This window comes from Vitis riparia, chromosome 15 (assembly GCF_004353265.1).
Source record: "Vitis riparia cultivar Riparia Gloire de Montpellier isolate 1030 chromosome 15, EGFV_Vit.rip_1.0, whole genome shotgun sequence".
NCBI classification, from domain to species: Eukaryota; Viridiplantae; Streptophyta; class Magnoliopsida; order Vitales; family Vitaceae; genus Vitis; species Vitis riparia.
This window is the reverse complement of record NC_048445.1, coordinates 13,128,514-13,155,897: the sequence shown is the minus strand read 5'-3', so window position 1 is coordinate 13,155,897 and position 27,384 is coordinate 13,128,514. Positions and strand designations below refer to the sequence as shown.

The 27,384-nt window shown below is 37.0% G+C and overlaps 1 protein-coding gene across 1 annotated transcript in view; it reads left to right on the top strand.

Annotated features, from left to right (window-relative positions):
* The window catches only part of LOC117931563 (3-hydroxyisobutyryl-CoA hydrolase 1-like), a 100,957-nt gene extending 73,992 nt beyond the window's left edge, over nt 1-26,965 (top strand). The window contains exons 9-14 of the mRNA XM_034852540.1: nt 11,863-11,984; nt 18,486-18,546; nt 23,603-23,701; nt 26,182-26,283; nt 26,363-26,404; nt 26,533-26,965. Coding sequence (XP_034708431.1) covers nt 11,863-11,984; nt 18,486-18,546; nt 23,603-23,701; nt 26,182-26,283; nt 26,363-26,404; nt 26,533-26,670 — 564 coding nt within the window. The 3' untranslated portion in view covers nt 26,671-26,965. The remainder of the gene's footprint in view (nt 1-11,862; nt 11,985-18,485; nt 18,547-23,602; nt 23,702-26,181; nt 26,284-26,362; nt 26,405-26,532) is intronic.
* Nucleotides 26,966-27,384: the final 419 nt, after the last annotated feature.

Genomic DNA, 27,384 nt, shown 5'->3' with positions numbered 1-27,384 from the left:
AAAGTAGCTGATGCCCTTAGTAGGAAGGCCCTTCTCTTAGTAAACATGTCAACCACTACAATTGGATTTGAAGAATTAAAGCATTGCTATGACAATGATGCTGATTTTGGAGATGTTTATTCCTCTCTTTCGAGTGGTTCGAAAGCAACATGTATTGATTTCCAGATTTTAGAAGGGTACTTGTTTTATAAAAATCGTTTATGCTTACCAAGGACTTCTCTACGTGATCATGTCATATGGGAACTTCATGGAGGCGGAATGGGCGGACATTTTGGATGAGATAAGACCATTGTTTTGGTGGAAGATCGCTTCTTTTGGCCTAGTTTAAAGAAGGATGTCTGGAAGGTTATCAAACAATGTCGACCATGTCAAGTAGGAAAAGGTTCAAAGCAAAATACGGGGTTATATACGCCATTACCAGTTCCTTCCAAACCTTGGGAAGACTTGAGCATGGATTTTGTACTTGGATTACCAAGGACACAACGGGGCTTTGATTCTATATTTGTTGTGGTTGATAGATTTTCCAAAATGACACATTTTATCCCATGTAAGAAGGCTTCGGTTGCTTCTTATGTTGCTGCCTTATTCTTTAAAGAAGTAGTTCGATTGCATGGATTACCACAATCCATTGTTTCTGATCGCGATGTCAAGTTTATGAGCTATTTTTGGAAAACCTTGTGGGCCAAGCTAGGTACTCAATTAAAATTTTCAAGTTCTTTCCATCCTCAAACTGATGGACAAACAAAAGTTGTCAATCGCAGTCTTGGTAATCTTTTGAGATGCATTATGAGAGATCAGTTGAGAAAGTGGGATAATGTCTTACCACAAGCCGAATTTGCTTTCAATAGCTCCACTAATCGTACTACTGGGTACTCACCTTTTGAAGTGGCATATGGGCTGAAACCTAAGCAACCTGTTGATCTTATACCATTACCTACTTCTGTCTGCACCAGCCAAGATGGTGATGCATTTGCACGTCATATACGAGATATACATGAAAAGGTACGAGAAAAAATCAAAATCAGCAATGAGAACTATAAAGAGGCAACAGATGCACATCGAAGATATATTCAGTTTCAAGAAGGTGATCTAGTGATGGTTCGTTTGCGACCAGAAAGATTTCATCCGAGCACATATCAAAAGCTTCAAGCTAAGAAAGCGGGTCCATTTCGGGTACTAAAGCGGTTGGGTGAGAATGCTTATTTGTTAGAGCTCCCTTCAAACTTGCATTTTAGTCCAATATTTAATGTGGAAGATTTGCATATCTACCATGGTCATCACAATGATGTTAGTGAAGAGTTGGATCTTCAATTACCACCTACTCTTAGCCCACGTCCTGAGGTCCAGTATGTTCTTGATGATCAACTTGTGTCTACTCGACAAGGTGGATACCAAAAATTTTTGGTGAAATGGCGAGGCAAACCACATTCTGAGAATACATGGATTACGACAATGGATTTTCAGAAGATTAACCCCGATCTCTATGAATTGTATTAAGCATCTAACTCGTCGGAGCCGAGTTCTTTCAAGCCGGGGAGAATTGATGGGGGAAAGCCTTTTAAAGTTTATTCAAGAAAGAAAGGGAAGACCTAAGTAAACTTTAAGTAGGATTAATGTTAATTAGAATTGAATAGGGATTGGTATTTGTTCGAGTCTAATTAGGATTAGTTAGTTGAGTTATAATATAATTAGAATTTGAGTCATGATAGGTTATTAGAGTCCTAGTAGACTTTGGATGTTATAATTAGAATTAGAATCATAATAGGTGTTGAATATAATGTATTTATAGTGTATAACCTTTCCTTGTTAATATAGGACACATGTATGGTAGTTAGGACTCTTAACCTTGTAGGACTCTTAGCCTTGTATATATATATATATTTCTCAATTGTAAGTAGATCATTACATTAATGAGAATCAAGGTCTTTCTTCTTTCTCTCTCTCTCAACATGGTATCAGAGCCAAGGAAGAAAACCTAATTCTTTCCTGTTTCCCGTGTCATCAACTCCGGGAAACCTTCCGGTGACTGTGTTTCATTCCGGTCACCTTCCCCATTTCCCAATACTTTCCGAACATTCGGATCGTCGACAGAAACCACTCACCGCCGGCGAACTTTTCCGGCGAACTTCCGGCGAACTTCCCGGCGACGTATTTTTCTGACACCGACCATACCAGAAGGAGCGCCTGGAGGAGATCTCCAACTTTTGTGAAGGCACCAGCACCAAAAGAGCCTCCACGCGCCGCCCACGCACAATTTTCTGGCCGGCGGCTGCATCTCACGCGCCGGCGCGTGAGGGCGCGTGAGGCCTTTTCCGGCGACGCGCCTCCTCCTCCAGCTTCGCCTGACGCCGACCAGCCTCCCTACCTCCCTGGTTCTCCCATCCGAGCCCTGCACATACCTCTTTTGGGGATTTTTGTCTCCGTCGGCCCTCCAAACAGTCTTTCCGGCGAAGCTCCGACTACTTTTTCTCCTTGGGAAGTGTTCTTCTACCTTTCTGGTGGTACCACGCCGCGATCTGAGGCTGTCTCCCTTTTTCGGTGGTGCCACGCCGCAATCTGAAGCCGTATTAAGGCTCTCTTCGATCCAAACATACTTCATTCTCCAGATAAGTAGATATGACTACTAAAAATTCCATTTTTTCCGCTGTTATATCTGGCTCTCCTATGATTACTTCGGAGAAATTGGTTGGCAGTGACAATTATCTTTCCTGGTCTGCCTCTGTTGAACTTTGGTTTATGGGTCAAGGATATGAGGATCACTTGATTACACAGGAGGCAGATATCCCTGAGGTTGACCGCGTACAGTGGAGGAAGATAGATGCACAGTTATGTAGTGTATTATGGCAATCGGTTGATCCCAAGATTCTTCTTCATCTTCGGGCCTACAAAACTTGTTTTAAATTTTGGACTCAGGCCAAAGGATTATATACGAATGATATCCAGCGTCTGTATAAGGTGGCTTCTGCTATTGTCCATCTCAGCCAACAGGACTTGGATCTATCTACTTATATTGGCCAGATTGCCTCTCTTAAGGAGGAGTTCTTGACTGTGATGCCTCTTACTCCTGATGTTGGGGCTCAACAAACACAGCTTGACCAGTTCTTCATGGTTCTTACTCTTATTGGCCTCCGTCCGGATCTTGAGCCTGTCCGCGATCAGATTCTTGGTAGTTCATCAGTTCCGTCCTTGGATGATGTGTTTGCTCGCCTCCTCCGTATCTCCTCCACTCAGACTTTGCCATCTGATAGTACTTCAGATTCTTCTGTGTTAGTTTCTCAAACTAGCTCTCGAGGAGGCCGCAGTGGTACCCGAGGTAGAGGTCAACGTCCTCATTGCACCTATTGCAATAAACTTGGCCACACTCGCGATCGTTGCTATCAGTTACATGGACGACCTCCTCGCACTGCCCATGTGGCCCAGTCCTCTGATTCTCCGCTGCCTCAGCCTCCGAGCTCTTCCGCATCTCAGGCTTCTGTTGCCTCTGTTGCCCAGCCTGGTAATGCCTCTGCCTGCCTTACCCACATATTTTCTCTTGGACCCTGGATTCTAGATTCTGGAGCTTCTGATCACTTATCTGGTAATAAAGATCTTTTCTCCTCTATTACTACTACCTCTGCTTTACCTACTGTTACCTTAGCTAATGGTTCTCAAACTGTGGCTAAAGGTATTGGTTTGGCCCTTCCTCTACCTTCTCTACCTCTCACTTCTGTCCTTTATACTCCTGAATGTCCTTTTAATCTTATTTCCATCAGCAAAATCACTCGTACTCTTAATTGCTCTATTACCTTTTCTGATAAATTTGTGACCTTGCAGGACCGGAGTACGGGGAAGACGATTGGCATAGGATGTGAGTCTCAAGGCCTCTATCACCTCACCTCGGATTCATCTCCTGCAGTTTGCATTTCCACTGATGCTCCTCTCCTCATTCACAATCGTCTGGGCCACCCTAGTCTCTCCAAGTTCCAGAAGATGGTCCCTCGTTTTTCCACTTTATCGTCACTTCCGTGTGAGTCATGTCAGCTTGGGAAACATACTCGTGTCTCGTTCCCAAAGCGTCTGAATAATCAGGCAAAGTCTCCTTTTGAGCTTGTCCACACTGATGTTTGGGGTCCTTGTCGGACTGCGTCTACTTTAGGATTTCAGTATTTTGTCACTTTCATTGATGACTATTCTCGATGTACTTGGTTATTTTTAATGAAAAATCGAGCTGAGTTATTCTCTATTTTCCAGAAATTTTATGCTGAAATCCAAACCCAGTTCAATATTTCTATTCGTGTGTTACGCAGTGACAATGCCAGGGAATATTTTTCAGCACCATTTACTTCGTTTATGTCCCATCATGGGATTCTTCATCAGTCTTCTTGTGCTCATACTCCTCAACAAAATGGGGTAGCTGAACGCAAGAATCGACATCTTGTTGAGACAGCTCGTACTCTCCTCCTCCACAGTAATGTTCCTTTTCGTTTTTGGGGGGACGCTGTTCTTACCGCTTGTTATTTGATTAATCGTATGCCCTCCTCTGTCTTACATGATCAGATTCCTCACTCCCTTCTCTTCCCTGACCAACCACTTTATTTCCTTCCTCCTCGTGTCTTTGGTTGTACTTGCTTTGTTCATATTCTCACTCCTGGACAGGACAAGCTTTCCGCCAAAGCCATGAAGTGTCTCTTCTTGGGATACTCCAGACTTCAGAAGGGTTATCGTTGTTATTCCCTTGAGACTCATCGATACTTTATCTCCGCTGATGTCACTTTCTTTGAGGACTCACCATTCTTTTCCACCACTTCTGAGTCTCTTCCTGTTTCTGAAGTCTTGCCTATTCCCATTGTCTCCCCACCTGATGCTATGCCTCCTCGACCACTTCAGGTTTATCATCGTCGCCCTCGTGTCGTTGCTCCTCTCCCTTTTGCTGAGGCACCTGCTGACTCACTTCCTATCCCTTCGGCTTCACCTACCTCGGCTGTGCCTTCTCCTAATGACTTACCCATTGCTGTTCGGAAAGGTACTCGCTCTACTCGTAATCCTCATCCTATTTACAATTTTTTGAGTTATCATCGATTATCTTCACCCTATTCTGCTTTTGTTTCTGCTATATCCTCTGTTTCTCTTCCAAAGAGCACCCATGAAGCTCTTTCCCATCCAGGCTGGCGACAGGCAATGGTGGATGAAATGGTTGCTCTGCACTCTAATGGCACTTGGGATCTTGTTGTTTTACCCTCGGGTAAATCTACCGTTGGCTGTCGTTGGGTCTACGCAGTTAAGGTTGGTCCTGATGGTCAGGTTGATCACCTTAAGGCCCGCTTAGTTGCTAAAGGCTATACTCAGGTTTATGGTTCTGATTATGGTGACACATTCTCTCCTGTTGCCAAGATTGCTTCTGTCCGTCTGCTTCTCTCCATGGCTGCCATGTGTTCTTGGCCTCTTTATCAATTGGATATTAAAAATGTCTTCCTTCATGGTGATCTTGCCGAGGAGGTTTATATGGAGCAACCTCCTGGTTTTGTTGCTCAGGGGGAGTCTGGTTTAGTATGCAGGTTACGCCGTTCTCTATATGGCTTGAAACAATCTCCTCGAGCATGGTTTGGCCGTTTTAGTTCTGTTGTTCAAGAGTTTGGCATGCTTCGCAGTACAGCAGATCATTCAGTTTTCTATCATCATAACTCTTTGGGGCAGTGTATTTATCTGGTTGTTTATGTGGACGACATCGTCATTACAGGCAGTGATCAGGATGGTATTCAGAAACTAAAGCAACACCTTTTTACCCACTTTCAGACCAAAGACTTGGGGAAACTCAAGTATTTCTTGGGAATTGAGATAGCTCAATCCAGTTTTGCTGTGGTCCTTTCCCAAAGGAAGTATGCTTTAGACATCCTGGAAGAAACCGGTATGTTAGACTGTAAACCGGTAGACACACCAATGGATCCGAATGTCAAACTTGTACCAGGACAGGGGGAGCCTTTAGGAGACCCCGGGAGATATCGACGGCTTGTAGGTAAATTGAACTATCTCACCATTACTCGTCCAAACATTTCTTTTCCTGTGAGTGTTGTTAGTCAATTCCTACAGTCACCATGTGATAGCCATTGGGATGCTGTAATCTGCATTCTTCGATATATCAAAAGTACACCAGGCCAAGGTGTGTTGTACGAGAACAGAGGTCATACTTAGGTTGTTGGTTACACAGATGCAGATTGGGCTGGCTCACCCACAGATAGACGTTTCACTTTAGGGTACTGTGTTTTTATTGGAGGTAATCTAATATCTTGGAAGAGTAAGAAACAAGATGTAGTGGCCAGATCTAGCGCTGAAGCCGAGTATCGAGCTATGGCTTTGGCAACATGTGAACTCATATGGTTGAGACATCTTCTTCGAGAGTTGAGATTTGGAAAGGATGAACAGATGAAACTCATATGTGATAACCAGGCCGCATTACATATTGCATCCAATCCAGTCTTTCATGAAAGGACCAAACATATTGAAGTTGACTGTCATTTCATTAGAGAGAAGATCGCATCAGGATGTGTTGCTACAAGTTTTGTTAATTCAAATGATCAACTAGCTGACATCTTCACTAAATCTCTCAGAGGTCCTAGGATTAAATATATTTGTAACAAGCTTGGTGCATATGACGTATATGCTCCAGCTTGAGGGGGAGTGTTGAATATAATGTATTTATAGTGTATAACCTTTCCTTGTTAATATAGGACACATGTATGGTAGTTAGGACTCTTAGCCTTGTAGGACTCTTAGCCTTGTATATATATATATATTTCTCAATTGTAAGTAGATCATTACATTAATGAGAATCAAGGTCTTTCTTCTTTCTCTCTCTCTCAACAATAGGTTATTAGAGTCCTAGTAGACTTTGGATTTCTTAGAGGAGCCTATAAATAGGCTAATCAATGTAAATCAAAGGGATGAATTTTGATGAATAATATTATATTTTCTTTCATTGCAAGGTTGCAACCCTCAATGGTGAGACTCCATTGATTTTCTTCTAGGTGAGACTCCTAGAAGGCCTTAGTGAGACTCTAAGGTTTTCCATCTTTTCTTCATTGTTTCTTCTTTCTCTCTATTTCTTATCTTATAATTTTCTCTACCATAAAAATTATTCCTTGTTCCTCTCCTTACACCCTAAAAATAAAACCCTAACCCACCTACCCTTGAGTGTAGACAACCATCCTAGGGTTGTCCTACATCACTTTTTGTAGGCAAATCATTTAGAGAGAAGGAAAATGTGTATAGTAAGGTAGTTTTTATAGTTTGCAAAGATAAATGGTTTGGACATTTGGGAATTAGGAGGTTGGATGTTCAAAATCGACGTTCATTAGGGAAATGATGGTGGAGATATGGTCTTAAGTTTGATAGTCTATAGAGGAAGTGTAGGGTATCCTGGATCTTTCCATTACCTATCCCAGAATCAGGTTAGGTGCATGAAAACTTACCTAGGGCATCCAAACCCTAGCAATGGAAGCAAAGATACAAATTTTAACAATAAAGTATCCAAATTTATGGTTTCAAAAACATTACTGAATATTTGGATATTCCTAAATCAATTCCTTTCGATAATGATTAATCCTGTAGCCTCCAAAAGTCTTGTAAACCTAAGATATTCTGCCTGATGGCTCTCCCCTAGTTACTTAGCACTCAAACAGTGGGGGGAGGTTAGGGTTCTCTCTCTCTAGGTAGTGGAAGAAGACAAAAGCTTAAAACCTTAACCCCTAAGGAGGTATTTATAGGTTTGCTACTAGGCTTAAGTGACTTAAGTCCCAAGGGCTTGGATTATTAAAATTAAGGTAAAAAATGGTCCAAACAAATTAATCAATTAGCGCAATCTAGAGATGTCATTCACTAACCCTTGTGCAACCTTGCGAAATTACCAAAACATCTTTATGCACATAAGTGAATCAAGAGTTGATCTAACCCTTATAAATTGTGTTAACAAGGTATATGAGCTCAAGCGGGGACCACTATAGAGAATCAACTACACTCTGGTACTCTATGTAAATAACAATGAGAAACTAAGTGTTTGGATCCGTGACTTGCTATCCCTTGTATGAATTGGTGTCTGTAGTCTAATAAGTTGAAAATTATTAGCCTCTCAAGACTGCCTCTACTATCCTTGAGTTTTAGATCCTCCTATTATTTGATCAATTGACATATCTTAGCTTATAAAGAGCTTATGTCAAGTTCCACTTAAGGAACTATTATGACCATAGTTGACATGAACACACCTCATTAGGATCACCCATGAGAACACTTTATCTCAATCTCATGAGATATCATAGTGCCTTTATTGAGAATACTTATTGCTACCATCTTCCATCAACAATGAGTCACTTCATAGGAAATATATGATCACTTTAGCATCTCACTTGTAGGTCAAAGTCACTGCTAACTTTGGCACAAACTCAATATTCTCTTACAGTTGAGAAACAACATAATGTAGTAGCTTGGTGAAGTTATGACTTCTTGATAGTGTTATGTTATTTTACCGTAGGTCTTGTCCAATGTATAACCATACACACTAGTGCACTTACCATAAGAAACCCATCTTGATGGTTAAGACAAGTCATTCTTGCAATTAGAAGGTAGTGCACTACAACCTCTAATGGGTTGCCTAACCCCACAAAGTGGCTATAAACAATTCATCTATTTGCAAGGGACCTATGACTTGGATCTTTCGTGCAACTCCTACTATACCCAAGTCATGTACAATGCAAAAGATGCATGTCAGAATGCTTATAAAGTACAATGCATGGAATGAGGATAGATAAAAGTGAAACTGGAACTTTATTAATAAATAATAAACTCCGAATTTTGTTACATCATGTCATACTTTTAAGAGCTTTATCCTAATAGGAAGATCATCCAAGGAAAATTTGGGAAGATGGGTGGGCAGTTGAGTATTCTAAGGGTGAGATAGACTTTTGGAGTGAGTTATGAATAGACATTGAAACAAGATGGGAAGAATATAGTTTCTAGATGACCATTCAGATAAAAATATGGAATGAGAACCAAATTCGGTTTTGATAGATGGGTGGGTGAAAGTCCTTTAAAAGAGGCTTTCCTTTGCATTTCATATTATCCTATGTCAAGAATGCTACAAATCTTTTAGATGTGTGTAATAGTGGAGACCAATGGTCTTCATAGTTCAAAAGGCACTGTAAGGGTGCAAGAATAAGGATGGACAACTTACTTTGGAAAGAGAATGGAAAGGGAAGTTCCAAGTAAGTCTTATTACAATATTTTATATGCTAACATTAATGAATTGTTCCCTACCAAAGAAATTTAGAGTCATGTGCTCCTTTAAGGACTTGGTTTTTTTTTTTTTCTTTTTTTGGCTGAAAAAAACATAGGGGGAGATTGTAACAATAGATATTCTCATGAGGAAAGGATAAATGATAATAAATAGATGCAACCTCTATAATAGTGGAGCATAGAAATCACATCTAATCCATTATGAAAGACAAAATGGTTGCAGAATTTTCAATTAGCAATAAGTTAAATTAAGTGTTTCCATCCTAATGGATGGGACGCCAATATTTCAGTTAGGTGGTCACACAGATGACCCAAGAAGGCTATTGCACAAGTGTTTTAGGACTTTTCCATGCATCTTTGCTTTGTGGTGGGGAATGGGGAGAGAATCCATTTTTGGGAAGATTTATGGTGGGGAGATCAACCTTTGTGTACACAGTTTTTGAATCTTTATAGAGTTGTCTTAATGAGAAACCTTTCCATCTCAGTCGTCCTGGGAATTCTTATCTGTTTTCTTGTAATTTTAACTTTCGATGCAATCTCATTGACTCAAATATTGTACTTCTCGAAAGATTCATGTCTTCACTTACCTTTTTGCACTTGTCTCTTTCTAGTGAAGATTCAAGAGCTTGGTCCTTATCTTCTTTTGGTTTATTCTCAGTAAGATCTCTTTTCATAGTCTTGTCCAAGTCCTTAAATCCAATCCCTTCCTTCTGGCTAATTTTGTTTGGAAATCAAAAGCCCCTTCAAAGTTCAAGGCCTTTGCTTGGTTAGTGCCGCATAAGAAGGTAAATACCATTGATATGCTGCAAGTGAGAAGACCATACAAATCTCTAAGTCCTCATTGGTGCATTCTTAGCAATAGGAGTGAAGAATCAGTTAACCACTTGTTCTTACATTGCCCAATAATGTTGGGGCTTTGGCTTAAGCTCTTTGCGATAGCTCAGTTGGATTGGGTTCTCCCTTAGAGTATTGGAGATATGATGGTTATTTCATTTAGAGGGTTGGAGAACTCAATTAGAGGCAAGACTCTTTGGCATATCTCATGCCTTACTATATTGTAGATTGTGTGGCAAGAGCAAAACACTAGGATTTTGTAGGATAAGTACAAAACAAAAGTGATGTTGTGGAATCTTATTCACTTTTACTTCTCCTTGTGGGCCTCTTGTATGTCGCCTTTAGAGGAATCCCACTTAGTGTTATTCAACCAAGTTGGTCATCAATTTGTAATTCAAAGGGGTGGATAATGATTAAGAGTTTGTTTTTGGTTTCTTGTGATATTTTGTACATGTCTTCATCTATATTTACCATTGTATAGTGGAGGAGTATAATCTTACTTTGATCATGTTTTGTATTTTTAGGAAGGACCTCTCATCCTTATCATGAACTTTATAATTATCAATATATCTTTCGTTGATCAAAAAAAAAAAAAAAAAAAAGTAGGTGTTTCTAGAGTCACTAAAAAACCTTCTAACGTGGAAGATTAGGGACTTGGATAAGAGGCAAAGTAAGGTTTGGTGCTCAGCTCCTCTTTGCTTGTTTGGTGCATGTGGAGAGAACATAATAGAAAATTTTTCAATGAAGATTTGTCAGATCAAAGATTGAAGGTGATCTTCATTAAGTCCCTATTCAAGTGTTCTTGTGCTTCATTGGGAATGGGGAATGACACATAGTTGGGTCACTACCTAACAATTTAAGCTTTTAGGAAAGTTGATAGTAGTTTAACATGGTATGAAAGCCTTGTTTAGCGGGGACGCATGAGTTAGAATCTCATAGCATGTTTGCTTTCCCCAATTTATTAAGCTCACATGCAAGTTTGAAGAAGGTAGCCAATGAGACGAGCTGTTAGGGTAAGGCCCAAATGAGTTTGATATGTATTGTTAGCCAATTATCTAATAGTTTAAGCTTTGAAGAAATTTGGTGGCTTACAACCTTAATTATGGATACTTAGGTCTTTATGATGGTTGTATTGTCTAGAAGTTTCTTGTTTTTTCTTTCTTTTCTTAGTATCCTTTGTACACCACTTGTGTGCATAGGTTGCTCAATTTTTTGTTAGGGTTTAATATATTCTCTGTTTGCCTATTAGCTAATAACTTGTAGCTCACCTTAGCAAACTTAAGGATCTAAACTCCAAAAAATTTTTATCCACTGCTTGTCTTATAGATTAGCACAATAAGGTTTGACTCAGAACTTTTCTCTAAAGTCCCTTAGCCTAAGGTTGCTTAACCCTTGACTTCAAAGGTCACTGTCTAAAAAAATTTCAGCAACCACTTGCCTCAAATTCCAGCAACCAGTAACCTTTGACTCCTTGCCTTAAATCATAACATTTAATTTCCATCTTCAACCTAAACCATAATCTTTACTTGGGCCATTAATAGAGAGATTATAGATAGCACTGTTTAGGGTTTAAGTGTTATCTTGCATCATAATTATTCTTTATATTTAATATTGTGTGGCATAATAGCAAAAAACAAATGCATGGTTACTATTGAGGAACAACATAGTGCCCCTTTTCCTTGCATATTAAACTGTCTCATATTTGACTTTGTTGGAATTTTCCATTCACATTCTGTTTTTAATTTTCCCCTCTTAATCAATGGATAGAGGTTATCATTGTTAGAAGCAGCACTGTGCAAGTTAGATTCAGGTGCTCCAGCCACCATTTCTTCAATACTTGATGAATACTCTCAGCAGCCTCATTTGAAAGAGAACAGTGCTTATCACAAGTAAGTTTCCCTCTACCCTCCTCTTTTGGATATAACCGATTGATCAGTGATTTTAAGTTATTTGTACCTTTTCCTATGCTTCTTGTACAATGTTGTTGGTAAATGGATTCTACATGCACTAAGAAGATACTGGATGTCTCTGGGATCAAGAAGTTAAGATGGTATCAACCATTTTTTGATATCATTTTGCTATGACAATTGGTATATATCCTATAATTTCTTGTGTATATAGAACAAGAGGCAAGACTAGATGTGGTAGAGTAGTAGACCAAAAAGAAACTAGGCAATCACACTCCAGATCTGCAATGTCTGGATTGAATTTTGTTAGCCCAAGGGTTCTCCTAATCTGGTTTTGATGATAACAAATCATGGTTAAGTGACTAATTGTTTTAAATTGTTAAGAATCTCAGGCATAATCTCAAAAATTCATCAAGGACCAAACGAATACGGGATCGAGATCATTTGGAAGACTTGTGATCATAGGAAATGAATGTAAGATGATAGAATGAGTGCACTTAGGATGTTCATACCTTTTCATGCATCTTAGAAAACTCGGTTTATTCTTTAAAACTTGATTTTCTTTAAAACCCGAGTTTTATCAAATATACCTTAAGCAAATTGATTCAAAATTGGCATATTAACTCACCTAAAGACCTTGCCTAAGTATTGGAAAAGAAATAAATAAAAAAAGATAGGTTTTCGGGGTCAAAAGACTTAACTGGTCGAGGCTATGGCCAACCGGCTCAACCGGTTTCGGAACCGGTCGACCGGTTTCCCTTGTCCGGTCGAGGTCAGGTCGAGGGAGGCACAAAAACCTTCTCTCTCTCCCAGTAGCTTTCTCTTCCCAGTCGAGCCTCACCCTTGTCCGGTCGAGGCAACGGTAACCTGTCATGCATTAAATGCTCCAACGACTAGTGATCCGGTCGACCCTTTGCTCGTCCGGTCGAGGCTACTTTCCGCTGTTTTTGTCTCCTGAGCTTAGAAACCTATAAATTGAGAGCTCCACTTCATTTATGACCAAGAGAACCTTTACAATCAATTGTCTACCTACCTGTTCTTGATCAAAAAGCTCTCATTTCTTTCTTAGTGCATTAAACCATCACTTGCATATTCTTAGTGCACTCCTGTAAATCATCCTAGCTTTCTCTTGTACTTGAGCCATCCTTATGCTAGGTTGAGAGTTTCATCTTTGTGTAAACTAAGTGTGAAAGCCTTCAAGTGGTTCAAATCTTGAAGAGATTGTGTAAGAGCCCATTGGAGCTGGAATCCAAGTGTAAGAAAATTGAAAGCTTGATTGAAGCTTCAAGTTAGTGGAACCCTCGCTCGGTTAGGAGATTGAGGAGAGTGGACGTAGGCAAGGGAGTGCCGAACCACTATAAACCCGAGTCTGAATTCTCTAACTTTATCTCTTTCCTTTATTTATTTTGTGCATATATTATTGTGTGAAAAAAGATTTTGAAAAACCCAATTCACCCCCCCCCCCCCCCCCTTTTGGGTATTTTCCTTAATTATTCATAGCCTTTGTTTTATCAAATTTCACCAACTCAGAATGAACAAATAGACTAAAGATCATCATTATAAATCCTATCCATTTCATACTACTAATCCTAACCTTAAATTAAAGCCCAAGGATTAGAAACCAAAAACAACACCAAAGGTCCAGGTTGTTTAATGCTAAAAATGCTGTGAAGGTTACCAAATTACAGTAAATGAACAGTAGATCACTAAGCTAACTTAAACTTTTCTGTGCTTTAAATACAGAAACTAAATAATTAAAATGTAAAACATATAGACTTTAAATAAAGCAATTAAAAGAGTAAAGAACTATCACAAACATTTTTTTCACCAAAAGATTTACTTGGGGTGGGACCCATAGATATCATGTAGGTTTTTTGGTTGGTTAATGTGTGAGAGTATAAATGTTTTCTCACAACTTTTTGAATGTGTCATCAAAGTTTTTTGGAGTTCCTTTAAACATTACAGGATTGGATGTATGTCTCTGACATATGAAAGTGTCAGAGATTGGACCTCACCTTGGAGGCCAACTTCAATAGTTGCTCATGGGTTGATGGGGATTGGCTGGCTCCAAAAAGATCATGAGGTTGTGATTATTCGGACTTTCTTAGAATGCTGCTAGTTTTGGGATAGTTATCGAAGCAAAGATACTGGCATTACTAGAGGGCCTAAAAAATGGCAAGTAGTTGGCTGTCTCCAGCCTTCTGGAGGAGAATGGCTACAGTTCCTTCTTGGTGGCTACTGGAACGAGAGAGACTTGGCTATGAACTTTGGATAATGGGGTTCATGGATCATGCTACAGTTTTGATATGTTCATTCTCCAAACAGTCAAGATTAGATAATAAAAATGCCGATATGCTGGCCATGAGAGGATTCATCTCTCTTGTGGTTAGGAAGCCAAGGTGGTCTTTGTGGGGAGATTTCTTCCAGTCTTTTGCGTCCATTTACATTCTCTGTCAGAAGGTCCCTTCATCCTTCTTTTCACAAGCTTGATTCTTACAGGACCCTACAAGAAAGAATAATGTAGCAAATGTAGGCATCATGCCGCAATGTTATATCAAATAACCAGAGACATACCAAGTGAACGTTACACTTTTTGAGAGGAAGGACATCTGTACAGTGTCAATCAATTCATTGATAGAATTGGTAAGCAAACACCTGTTACAAGGTTTGTAGATAGATATCCTTCTTCTAAGCCACCTTATATATGTTGTTGGCTTTTGAGTTCAATTTTACCTTCTTCCCTGCATATTCAGATACCATATTAGTTTGAAAAATACTGGTATGCTTCCATCTTCTTTTCTCAGTTGGGTAGAAATCAAAGACCAAAAGACTAGACAAGTGAGCTAATGGTAGTTGTCTGCTTCCACACCCAATTTTTCTGGTCTGCCTCGCAAATAGTTAGCTCTTTTGGCTGTTTCACTTTCCTTTTTTCTTTCATCTTTTTTTTTTTTCTTTTTTGATTCGGAAGAGAAAATCACAATTTTTTTTTATTTCCCCACAATTGCACCGAAAAGAAAAAAAGAAAAGAAAGAGTATAACCAATTAGTTAGGGCCTTGAGCTGAAAAAATTGCAAAACTTTCACAAGGAAAGTTCTGACTCTCTTTCCGCCCCTGGGAATCTGAACTTGTTTCCCTGCACAATCGAGGAGCAATATGAAAAAGAGTAGGCTTATTAGCAATCAAAGAAATAAAAAACTAATAGGAACCGTTCTTGAACTTTCCAGCTGACTTTTCCAATTTAAGTTTCCACTTATCATCAGACCTCTTTCCTTTTCTTTTTGGTACATGACTTGAAACGGTCTTAGGAAAGATTTTCTTTGCAAGTTTTGTTCACATGCAATTTAGATTGCATCCTCTATGGCATTGAAGAGAAAAGCGGCTAACTAGAGGCAATTTGCCGCCTCAAACCTTGTCAATGTGTAGCAATATTAGATCACTGCCAAGTTATATGATGGGCTTGGTGTTCTGCTTGTACTTAGGAACTGATCATGGTTTGTTTCATCTCGTCCCGTGCTCTAACATTTCCAAATCCTTCTTTTTTGTCAAGCCATTGTTGCTTAATCCTGCTCATACACTATGGATGTTAAATAAAATTCTGATCTTTTCAATCCATAAAATGTTTTAAATTTTTGATTAAAAATTAAGACCTTTTGGTATGGAAATTATTGAAATATTGAAAACTTTTGTTTCTTAAAATGTGCTTTAGGTGGATTGGTAATTATGGGTTAAAATCCTTAATTATACTTGCAACTTGATTCTTTTAAAATCCTCCCTTAGTCTACTTGACTATCAGAAGTCAAGATCATTTGAAGGTGGTCAGAGGCGAAGATAAGTGGTTCGAGGTTGTGGATGGATATAGTTGAATCAATTGAGTTTTTCAAATTCTAGTTGTCTTGGTTAAATTTTATAGTAGAAGATCCTAAGGTGTTTGAAGGGTGTTATTTTTTTAACTAAGGGGTCTTTTTTGCTCTGTTTATAATCGATCTAATCTTAAGTATGACCAGTCCTTAAGAACTGACAATGGGCAGTTTTATATATGTATTCATTTGTCCAAATCAAAATTTGCTTGATCAACATAAAATAAATCTCTGAATTTATTATGATTGAATCGCAACTATTGGATTGATCTACAAGTCCCACTATTTAGACCCAAATTTCCAAATTATAGTTCAAGGGAAACCACGAGAGTCTTAAGACACCCCCTTTGAGCTCCTCATTCTTTCTAAACTGGGAATATTTGTTTCCTTAGAAAAGCTACCTTATTTTGAGCTATGAAAATTGGTTTTATTGGGGTTTCTTTTCAAAAACAGGTTGATTCATTTTGTTTGTCCATTTCTTCTCTCATTATTGTATTTGGATGGGGGTAAAATTCATTTTCTTCTTTGTTGGGCACTAAGAAGTGGTTGAGATTAAGCTTGGTGGTGACTCCAAGTGTGTTCCTGAAGCTGTATGGCTGAAGTTGGAAGGTGCTAATCAAGTAGTTCGGAAGAGGATTGGTGGACTTGAACGAAGCAATACCTTGTATTCAGCTGTTCTTTTTGTAGTGGAATTTTTCAGTTGCTTGTAGACCCGTGATTTTTTAATCTCTTCAGAGATTTTTCACATTAAATCCTTGTGTCATTGCCTCCTTCTTTATGTTTCTTCACTTCATTAATTCTATCGACTTATCTATGCTTGTGAAGTTAAAACTGTTAAAACAGTTTGGGTTGTTGATTATATTGGTTAAATCTTATCAACTGTGCTTAGGAAAGTGTTGAAAGGATTGGTTGGGTATTCTAATAATTGATGCTTCTTGTTGCAAGGTTAAATTGGTCATGATTTGGGAGTGTTGATTTATTTGCATGTGATTTGCATTGTTGAAACTGTTGGAAAAGTGATGGTGCATCCATCCTTGCAAGTGTTTTAATTGTTTGCTGAAAATATTACAAGACAAAAATAGAGAAAAATCAGGTGAATGACAGCCTTTCATTGGGAACCATCTCTAAGTTGGAATTCATTCTCCCCTCTCTAGGTGTAATCCATAGCTAAGATTCATCTACATAGGCTTTTAAAATTATTAAAATTGCTTGAACTTGGGTTTATGACTTTTACTACTAAAAATATTTTTCACTAAATTTGAAACTTGCTTTACTAAAATGAAGCTGGACAGCCTTGAAAAGAACTAAAAGATCTCAAATTGACTAGCAGCTATAGCTATTGACATTCCATTTTCTCAAAAATAGCAAAGGAATGGTCTGTAGTTCATTTTCAAGTCATTCTTGATGGCCTTCTGGTACTGTGAAAAGGCTTCAGGCATTAACAAAATCTCTTTGTTGGGACGGTGAGACTCTAGTGGAGTTTCCATACCTGGTTAGAGAAGATATATTCTATATGGAAACCAGAGCCAACAAAGGTGTGAAAGGAATTTTGGGCCATGGGATCTGCCAGCTCCATTGGGCCATCTATGGGTTCCTGTATCCAGCCAGCCACATGAAGAGAAAAGGAATGAGGACTGACTACCAACAAACCTGTTTTCTAAGGTTGATCAATAATTCAAGTTTAGCATATCAGAGTTTCAAAAATTGTTTGGGTGGTGTTTTTTTTTTTTCTTTTCTTTTTGTTCTTTATTTTTTTAATAGTTTTTGCTTGTTTCTTACATTGTAGTGTTGACCCCTTGTTTTATTTTAAATTGGAGGGAATTCTAATTAGTTAATGGTCATTTTGATGTAGGAAAACCCTAGGGTGGTTTTCTATAATCAAATAGGCAGGCTAGGACATCACAATTCAAAATTTCAGGAGAGGAACTGTGGTTGAAGGTTGGTAGCAGGGAAAAAGAAAATAGAAAAAAGAAAAAAGTTGAAAACCTTAGAGTTGTACTAAGGCCTTTTAGGAGTCTTACCTTCAGAGAAATAATGGAAGCTCGCCATTGGAAATTGTGAAGTGTACAGAAAAATTCATATTATTCATCATTAGTGTTGCTTTATAAAAATTAGTCTTATTATAGGTTTTAGAAAAACCTTAAAAACTCAATAAAACCAAGAAAAAGGAAATATAACTTGTATAGTAACTTATTAGGACTCTTATTTCTTTCCTAAAAGTTCTAAATCTTCCAAATAAAGATTTTTATTTTTATTTTTTTGTTTTTTAAGTTGGAACTTTCCTTTTAGTCTAATATAGAAGACTTTCTAAATTCTAAAAACCACTCTAATAGAAACATGTAGAAAAAGAAAAACTTTTATAAAAGAATGTTTACAAACATAGGAATTGCTTTAAAGGAGAAATTTCCAGTAAAAGACTTTCCAAATTCTAAGAAAGACTCAACTTCCAACTACATGTTAATCATGAGTCTTAAGAAACTAAAGATCTGAAAATGCTCCCTTTTCTTCTGTTTCTTGAACAGACCTTGGAGATTCATTCCCATCATGGTTATTATGTTTTTCTTTTCAAGGCAACACCTTGCTTTGGTTCTTCATATTGTCATTTTCAGTCATTACTTCTCTGCAGGTTGGCTGTTATTAATAGGTGCTTTTCTCGGAGAACAATCGAGGAAATTTTGTCTACCCTTGTAAGTTGGTCTGATGGATTTCTCTATATGAGGAATTTAATTTGTTATACCGTTTAGTGTTTATATATATATATATGTATGTATGTATGTATGTATAAAGAAATTTTTAGGGAACAAAATACTTTTTTTTTTTTTTTTAATTTTTCTCTCTACTTCAAATTGATTCTTGCATCAATATTTATACATGAATGGTTAAGATCATCCGCCTTAGAAAAGGGAAATCTAATCCTTGATTTTTGGAGAAGGTCTCTCATAAAATTAGAATAGGAAACAATTGTATGTTGTACAACTGTGTTGAGCAATTGTATACACGATTGTTCCTTTCAGGTTTCCACACTCCCCCTCAAGCTAGGTTGTAAATGTTAATCATTCCCAACATGGATGTCAAGTCTTCAATTTGAGTTCTAGAAAGCGTCTTGGTAAGAATGTTTGCTGCCTAGAGGGTTGTTGGAGTGTAAAACAATGAAATCGTCCCTTCTTCTATCCTCTTCTTAATAAAATGACGATCTATTTCCACATGCTTTGTCCAATCATGATGAATCAGGTTCTTAATGATACTTATAGCAACTTGATTGTCACAAAACATCTTCATAGAATCTTCTCTTGGAATTTTCAGCTCGTTTCGGATTATCTTTAACCACATTCCTTCACAAATTCCATGTGTCATTGCTCTAAATTCTGCTTCTACATTGCTCCAAGCTACAATAGATTGTTTCTTGCTTCACCAAGTAACCAAATTCCCACATACATAGGTGCAATATTCTAAGGTTGATCTTTAACCAGTTATGGAGCCAACCTAGTTTGCATCTGAAAAAATTTCAATGTTTCTCTTCTGTGTTTTTTTGAAATAGAATCCCATTCCTAGAGTCATTTTGAGATATCTTAGAATATGATACACAACTTTCATATGTTCCTCAGTTGGATTGTTCATGAATTGACTGACCACATTGACTAAAAAAGCAATGTTTGGTCTTATATGAGAGAGATAGATGAGTTTCCCCACAAGTCTTTGATATCTCCTTTTATCCACTGGAGCACTTCTTTTGACTATTCCTTGTTTAGTAGTGTATTTCATAGGTGTGACTACAGGTTTATAACCAAACATTCCAATCTCCTTTAGCAAGTCTAGGACATACTTACATTGGGAGACAACAATATCCATTTTTGATCTAGCAATTTCCATCCTAAGAAAATATTTAAGGTTCCCGGGTCTTTAATTTTGAACTCATGCATAAGAAAACTCATGAGCTTGCCTATTTCTTTATCATGATTTGGAGCGGGAGACTTGGAGCAATAGAGATAGAATTAGAGTTGTGAACAAGGTAATAAGACTAATTTTCAAAGAATGTCACATCCATGAAGGTGTAAAACTTTTTTGTGATGAGGGAGTAACACTTATATCCCTTTTGGTTTGGAGAATATCCTAGGAAAACACGCTTAGTGGTCTAGGATCGAGCTTCCTTTGATGCTGTTAGGGAATGTGAACAAAGGTTGAGCAACCAAGGATAAAAATATTGGTAATTACGGATATATTGGTACTTCTATTTTACGGATATATCAGAGATGTATCAACGGATATTTTGACACAAAATATAAGTGAACCTAAAATTGATCAAAACTTATAAAAATGTAAGAAAAAACTCTTAAAAATAAAATTAGAAGTATAATAGATATTTTAAAGTGGTTTTGTTCAAAAACTTGATACATATATGATATAATTTATCATATTTGATAATAATATTGTATGCACGGATAAAAAATATGCATTTTATAAGTATACATTTATTATTAAATTATGTCAAATATTATTTGACATAATATTGTGATATTTGATTATAATATGTTTAATTAAAAAATATATTTAATATTAAAATTAAATTTATAATCCATTTAATTCAATTGTATTAAATGATATAAAATAAATAATGATATATGCATGATTTTTAATATTTAATTAATATATTAATGAAATTAAAAATACTATAAAGAAAATTATCACGATAAATTTATATTTTTGGTAATTAATTATAATTAATTTGTTCTTTAAAACATTCTTTTAATATTATGTTTATATAATGGGTTTTTGTATATATAAATTTAGTGTCAAATATATAACAAGGGGCAAACTTGCCCCAATGGCTAGTTCAACGACTAGTGAACGTTTTGGTCGGGGTTCGATTCCCCTTAGCAGCATAAAATTTGAAATTTTTTGAAGTTTGACTGCCCAGCTTGCGTTGACCGGTCAAAATATCGCCGAAATATCAGCGAAAAATCGATGAAATTACCGATAAATTTTCGAAATATCGAGGTCCATATATTTCTTCCCTATATATCGTGTCGAGATCCACCGTTACACGGTATTTCGGCAATATATCGCCTGAATATCGTGATATTTTAATCACTGTGAGCAACTAAATACCTTCGGTGGAATGGAGGAAATGAGCCAAGTCCTAGGGTATGATTTAAGAAAGACTTTGCACGGTGTTTGAAAACTCAAGCCATGAGAAGGCATTATATTGATGAGATAGTCTGCAGTAAATACAACTTCTCCCTAAAAATTCTTTGGGACATGGGAGGAGAATATAAGAGCCCTTACAACTTCTAACAAGTCTCTATTCTTTCTCTCGACTATCCCATTTTGTTGAAGAATATCAATGCAAGAACTTTGATGAACCATACCTTCTTTTAATAAGAATTCCCCTTGGATAGAATTGAAATAATCTCTTGCATTGTTAGTTTTCAACACTTGTATTTTGGCATGGAATTGGGTTTGGATCATGTTATAAAAATTCTTGAAAATTTGACCCACTTTTGATTTTTCTTTCATCAACAATATCCAAGAAATTCTAGTATGATCATCTATAAAGGACACAAACCATCTAGTCCCTATTATGTTCTTTATCTTAGATGGCCCCCAAACATCACTATATATCATGGAAAAAGGATGAAATGGTCTATTTGGTTGAATTGGATAGGGCTTGCAAACATGCTTGGATAATTGACAAATTTCACACTGAAAAGCATCTGAACTTTTAGTAAATAATGATAGAAAGAGTTTTTTGAGATACAAGAAACTATGATGTCCTGAACGATAGTGTCATAACATAACATCACTATCTTTATTACAACTAAAGAAAGAAAGAGATTGTTTTTCACTAACTGTCAGTCGAGGTTGTCTTTCAATATAATAATCACTCTAAAGATATAGCGTCCCGAACACACCTCAGTATTGCCAATCGTCTTCCCAAAATTCAAGGTTTAGGAAAAATTTAGTAACACAATTCTTTTCTTGAGTGAGTTTACTAATGGACAACAGATTGCAATCCAAATTTGGAACTAAAAGAACAGAGTCAAGAGTTAGGTCCTTAGAGATGACAACAAAACTTTTACCGACCACCTTTGAGAGAGAACCATCAGCTATATGAACCATATAATCCCCAGAACAAAGTGTATAATTTTGAAAAATTGTAGTATCTCCAATCATGTGATCAAAAGGTCCTAAGTCAACAATCCAAGGACTCAAATTTTCCTTTTTTACTTTCAGGGCAGCAATAAAATTACCTTTCTGGGCTAAGGATCCAGACCCGATGATAGAAGTGGAGGAATTTTCCCTTGTTGGGATTCTTTGAACATTTTTTGCAACAATTCCAATTCCTCTTTGCTAAATGAACTAGAATTAGGTGGTGCTAGGTTGTCCTCAATGGTGACATTGTGTCCTCAGCTTTCTCTATCATTTTGAGGACATGACAACTTCCAATCCGCTGGTTTCCCATGGATTTTCCAGCTCGTGTCCATGGTGTGACCTGATTTTCGGCAATGATCATACAAAGATCTCCCTTTTCTTGGTCAAGTTTTGTTAGAAGAATTGGGAGGACCCTGAGCCACTAGGGCTGAACCCTCAGTGACAAGTTGGTTGGTTGGTTTGTGACCACAACATGACCTTCTTTCTACTTTCTTCTCAGCTCACTTCTGGGGCAACTTCTTGGATGTTGGGTAAAGGTTTAGTTCTCAATATTCTGCCTCGAACTTCATCCAAATTTTTGTTCAGTCCTAATAAAAATTTGTAGATCCGTTTCTTCTCAACGATCTTGTATTTGATTGCATCCATTGGGTGGTCCCATTTGGTGGTTTCAAACATGTCCATCCGTTGCCAAGAGTGAGTTAAAAGACTGAAATATTGAGTGATAGACAACTCAACTTGGCATAAATCACGGATGATCCCTTCTATTTCAAATGCCTTTGTTGTGTCTTTTGTATCAAAATAAGTCTCCCTTACTACTTCCCAGATTTCTTGTGTTGTTTCATAGAATATAAAATTTTCCCCTATGTCATTGTTCATCAAGTTAATTAACCAACACAACCATATTATTCTCAGCCTTCCATCCTTTGAATTTCAGATCTTCTTTTGTAGGTTGAGGCATTGCACTGGTGAGGTAGTTACCCTTCCCTCTACCATATATGAACATTATGATTGCATGGGACCATTGAAGATGGTTTTGCCCATCCAGTTTGTGTCCAGTAATGAGAAGAGCAGCACCATTTGATCCTCCTTTGTTGCTTGGAATAGGAGCTTCTTGAGTGGAGGTGACTTCCGAGTTTGAGGAATCCTTCTTGATAGTCATTCTGTTTTGGGTCATAGACAGATTGAATGGTTTAGAATTAGCTTTGATACCATGAAGAATGTTCGAGGGAAATATATGTATATTTTCCCCTCTACTTCAAACTGATTCTTGCATCAATAATTATACAATAATGGCTGAGATCATCAGTCTTAGAAAAAAGAAATCTAATCCTTGATTTTAGGAGAATGTTTCTCATAAAATCATGAAATAAAATTAAAATAGGAAACAACTGAATGCAATACAGCTGTGTGGTACAGCTGTATGCACAGTTGTTCCTTTTGGGTTTCCAGAATGTATGCATGTGTAAATGTATATAACTCAGTTCTTATTGCTTCAGCTGTGTGTTATTATCCTCTTTTACCTTTAGTGTGTGGAACTTGGCCTTGGATGGACGTTATTATTTCTTAACCAGATTCTTATTTCCTCTGACACAGGAGAGAGAAGCTGTAAATAGCGCTGATAATTGGATCTCTGCAACAATTCAATCTCTGCAGAAGGCATCCCCAACAAGTCTTAAAATCTCTCTCAGATCGGTATGGATGTATGATGCCTTTGTTAACACTTCTTTTTCTCTAATGGGAATTGATTACTTCAGTACTAAATGTTATAGTATTGTAGAGAATTAATAATCTAATATGAAATCCAGAAATAGTCAAGATTTCTTTGAAATAGTAAGAAAAGTGTTCTATGTTATCTAGTTGCAAAAGATGCACATTAGATTTTGGGCTTTGGTTAAAAAAAGCTAAGTCCAACAAAACTGTAACAGTTTCTCTTAAGTGATCTCAATTTGACTTGACAAAGCCTTAAATACCAACCACTTGGGTCCCAGCACAGAAAAAGCTTTTTATAATTAACTCCATCTAGGGCAATATCCTGTCATTTTCCATAGGTCATTTTTTCTTTTCTCATCCCCTCAAGCCTCATTCTTTTTTTCTGTATAATTATTTTCCTTGTAATCCTTCAAGTTGAGAATCAAATCATATACCATCGGTTGATGTCTGTCATCAGTAACAAAAGCGAAAACAAGAATGGTAAGAAAGATTCAAGTAGAGTAGATTATAAATGGTTCCAAATGGTTGAATTTCAATGCCTTTGATGGTATATGTGTACACTGGTAAGTAATTTCTGCAGATGAATTTATTAAGAACAGAGAAAAATAAGTATCATGAAAGAATTTTCTTTGTTCTCCAGCAGAGATGTCCAATGAATTATGGTGCTAAGTTTTTGGTAATTCTCATCCTAAGTTGTGTGTACATAAACCTGCATGTTTGAGATGGAATGTTTGGAACTATATTTACATTTATCATCAAGATGCATAGCAACCTCTCAAGTTTCTAGTTCATCTAATAGGGTTGCAAGGGTTGGTTTAGACAACCAATGTTGATGGTGGTTAGGTAATAATCTGTGAGGTTATTCCGGGTTTCCAGCTAATGATGAAGGCAAAATGCTAAACAGTTGTACATGAAGTGTTGGTACGGATCAACCGTTAGTGACCTAATGGGCTGATCCACCTATTTCTGGTTTTGCTCTTAATCTATAGAATTTTGCTGTTAGAGTATGATATACATAGTGGGCCCAAATCCTACTAGTTGAAGCTTTGAAGAAAATTGATTACTCAATAGTTTCTTTGGGAGATTTTTTACTTCAAACCATGGAGTGAGAATATTAAGATCATTGTTAGAAGGTGCCATGCCGCTCCATCTACTTAGTAGAAATCTTTGAAAATTCTTAGTGGAACTTGAACATAGATCTTAGCAGTGCAAATCAGGTTTCAACAATTATTTGAACTTTATCATCAAGTTTTATAATCTTGGTCAGGATTGTAGAATCTTCTGAATCTTGATCTTGTATTATGGATTTCAATCTAAATCTGTCACAGAATCTCCATAAGACTATTATGTAATGGAATAAGGATAGAGTTGATAGAATTCAGATTTGACTTGATTATGACAAGTCAACGATTTTTTGTTCTATTTTTTTAAGTGACATTTACTATTGTGAATTTGTGTATACTTTTTGTTAAAATTGAACATGTCTGATGTATAGGGTGAAAACTATAAAACTATACACACTGATGAGTACATATGTGCTACAGTTTAAATGAAGAACCTTATATTTGGATACTGGTGTGTCGTAAAATGTTCATTTCTTGAGGTACAAATACTGTTAAAGTTGGCATTGAAAGAGAAACACAAAGCAAGTTAGCACACTCACTGGTTCCTCTTGGAAGATATATGAAAATTTTGGACCTATATTGGGTATATTTCATGAATTTCTCACTGACAAGGCAATCAAGAGAGTAAATATAAGAAATATAAATAAATTTTTGCAAAGAGGTGATATTAGGACAAAAAGATGTCCCCTTGCACTTTTACAAGGACCCCAAAATAGATGAATATTAGTAATATTTCCTGATTTTTTCGATTTTTGTCCTTGGATGCATCAACATCTATGGGCTCTAAAATATGATTTTTTTTTCTATTTTATCTATTACCATTAATTCTAAGCTTACAATACATTGATAGTCCAAAAACTGTCACCCGGTGAATAGGGGATAGGAACAAAAACTAATTTCATAAGTTCTTACGTTCTCAGAAGACATGAGCTCTACATATATTTATTGAAAATGGAAGAGCGTATTTGTCTTGTTGAAGAAGAGGTAAGGCCTTTTAAGCATGCTACCTAGACAGATTTTGCTGCTTATGATGTGGGAATAAAGGTTTCTTGTCTAAGAGCCAAATGTTGCTTTTAGAATGGTAAGCATGGGAAGTCAAGGTAGTTGTCTAAGTGGAGTAGCAGCCTTTGTTGTATAATACAAATGGAAAGATATACATATTTGTGAACAAAAATAGAATACCTATGAATGGTTACACAGTAACCATCTGGAAACTGGGAAACTGAGTTCCTTAATATGGTGTGTTTATAAACACAATCTAGAAACCACCTGATGAAAAGCTTGTTTTGAGCTTTCAAATATTGCAACTTATAGTTGGCTCTGCTCCTGCAACTCCAGATCAGAGAAGGAAGACTCCAAGATGTAGGTCAATGCCTCACCTGCGAGTACAGAATGGTTTGTCATGTCCTGCAAGGAGAAGTCAGCAAAGATTTCTTTGAGGTTGTCAGCTGATTCGGTTCTTCAATTTTTTCATATCTATGTTCTTGTAAATGACTCTGAACACAACCTTTAAATGCAGGGTTGCAGGGCTATACTGTTGGACAAGGATAAGAATCCAAAGGTTATTCTGACATTCTGTTTGTTGATCCCTGCATCTTGGATCATCATGTTGTCCTAGCATACTTCTTTACTAAAGTTGGGCATCTTTTATTTTTAAATTTTTTCTTGTTTGGTTCCTTTCTTTTTCAGTGGGAGCCTTCCAGATTGGAGCAAATCAATGAAAGTATGGTAGAGCAATACTTCTCCAAGGTAGATGATGAAGAGTGGGAAGACCTAAAGCTGCCTGCTAAGTTCTCCTTCTCTGCATCTTTACTTGCAAAGCTTTAAATAAGTGAAGCTGCATAATAGAGAACATCGATTTTACATTGCTACCTTTAGTGCTTTTGCGCCTTCCCAACCCCTTGTTATAAACAGAAAGTTGCTTGGCTATTCACTTGGGACCCTCATGAACTCACTGGCTAGTCAGTTTGCTCAGCTATGGCTCCTCAGCTTGTAATAAGCTGAATAGCTGCTCAACATGTAATATGAAGAAAAAAAAAAACAGAACGTATTCCAAATGGAAATGTCTGCAAAATGTTGAGGTGGGTTTTCCAATAATGAATATTATCCCTTTTTTTTTTTTTTTCCTTTTTGGGGTTGTGCTATTTTAGAGTTGCCCATTTATTAAAATGGAAAGAGTAGGGTTTATATTTTCTAAAAGTAACATATCTAAGGAAATTCTTTTGATAACTATTTCTGGAAAGGGAAATTATATTTGCATCTGCCTATTTAATGAAAGTTTTTAAAATATAAATGCCCCTTGTAGAAATTCCCAAACTACCCTTCAACACAAAAACACATCCATTTCTTTCTTCATTCCTTCTCTCTAATCTCTCTATAGCCATGGCAAAATTTTGAAAAAAAGTTGTGTTTTTCACCGATGAATGAGCAAATAATCATATTCAATTATGGTCCAAGTATAGGGGTATGGTTTTCATAATTCTTTGTTTCTGTATTTCCTATTGCATTTTTGGAGTTGGATAGAGGTCTTGCGATTGAAGT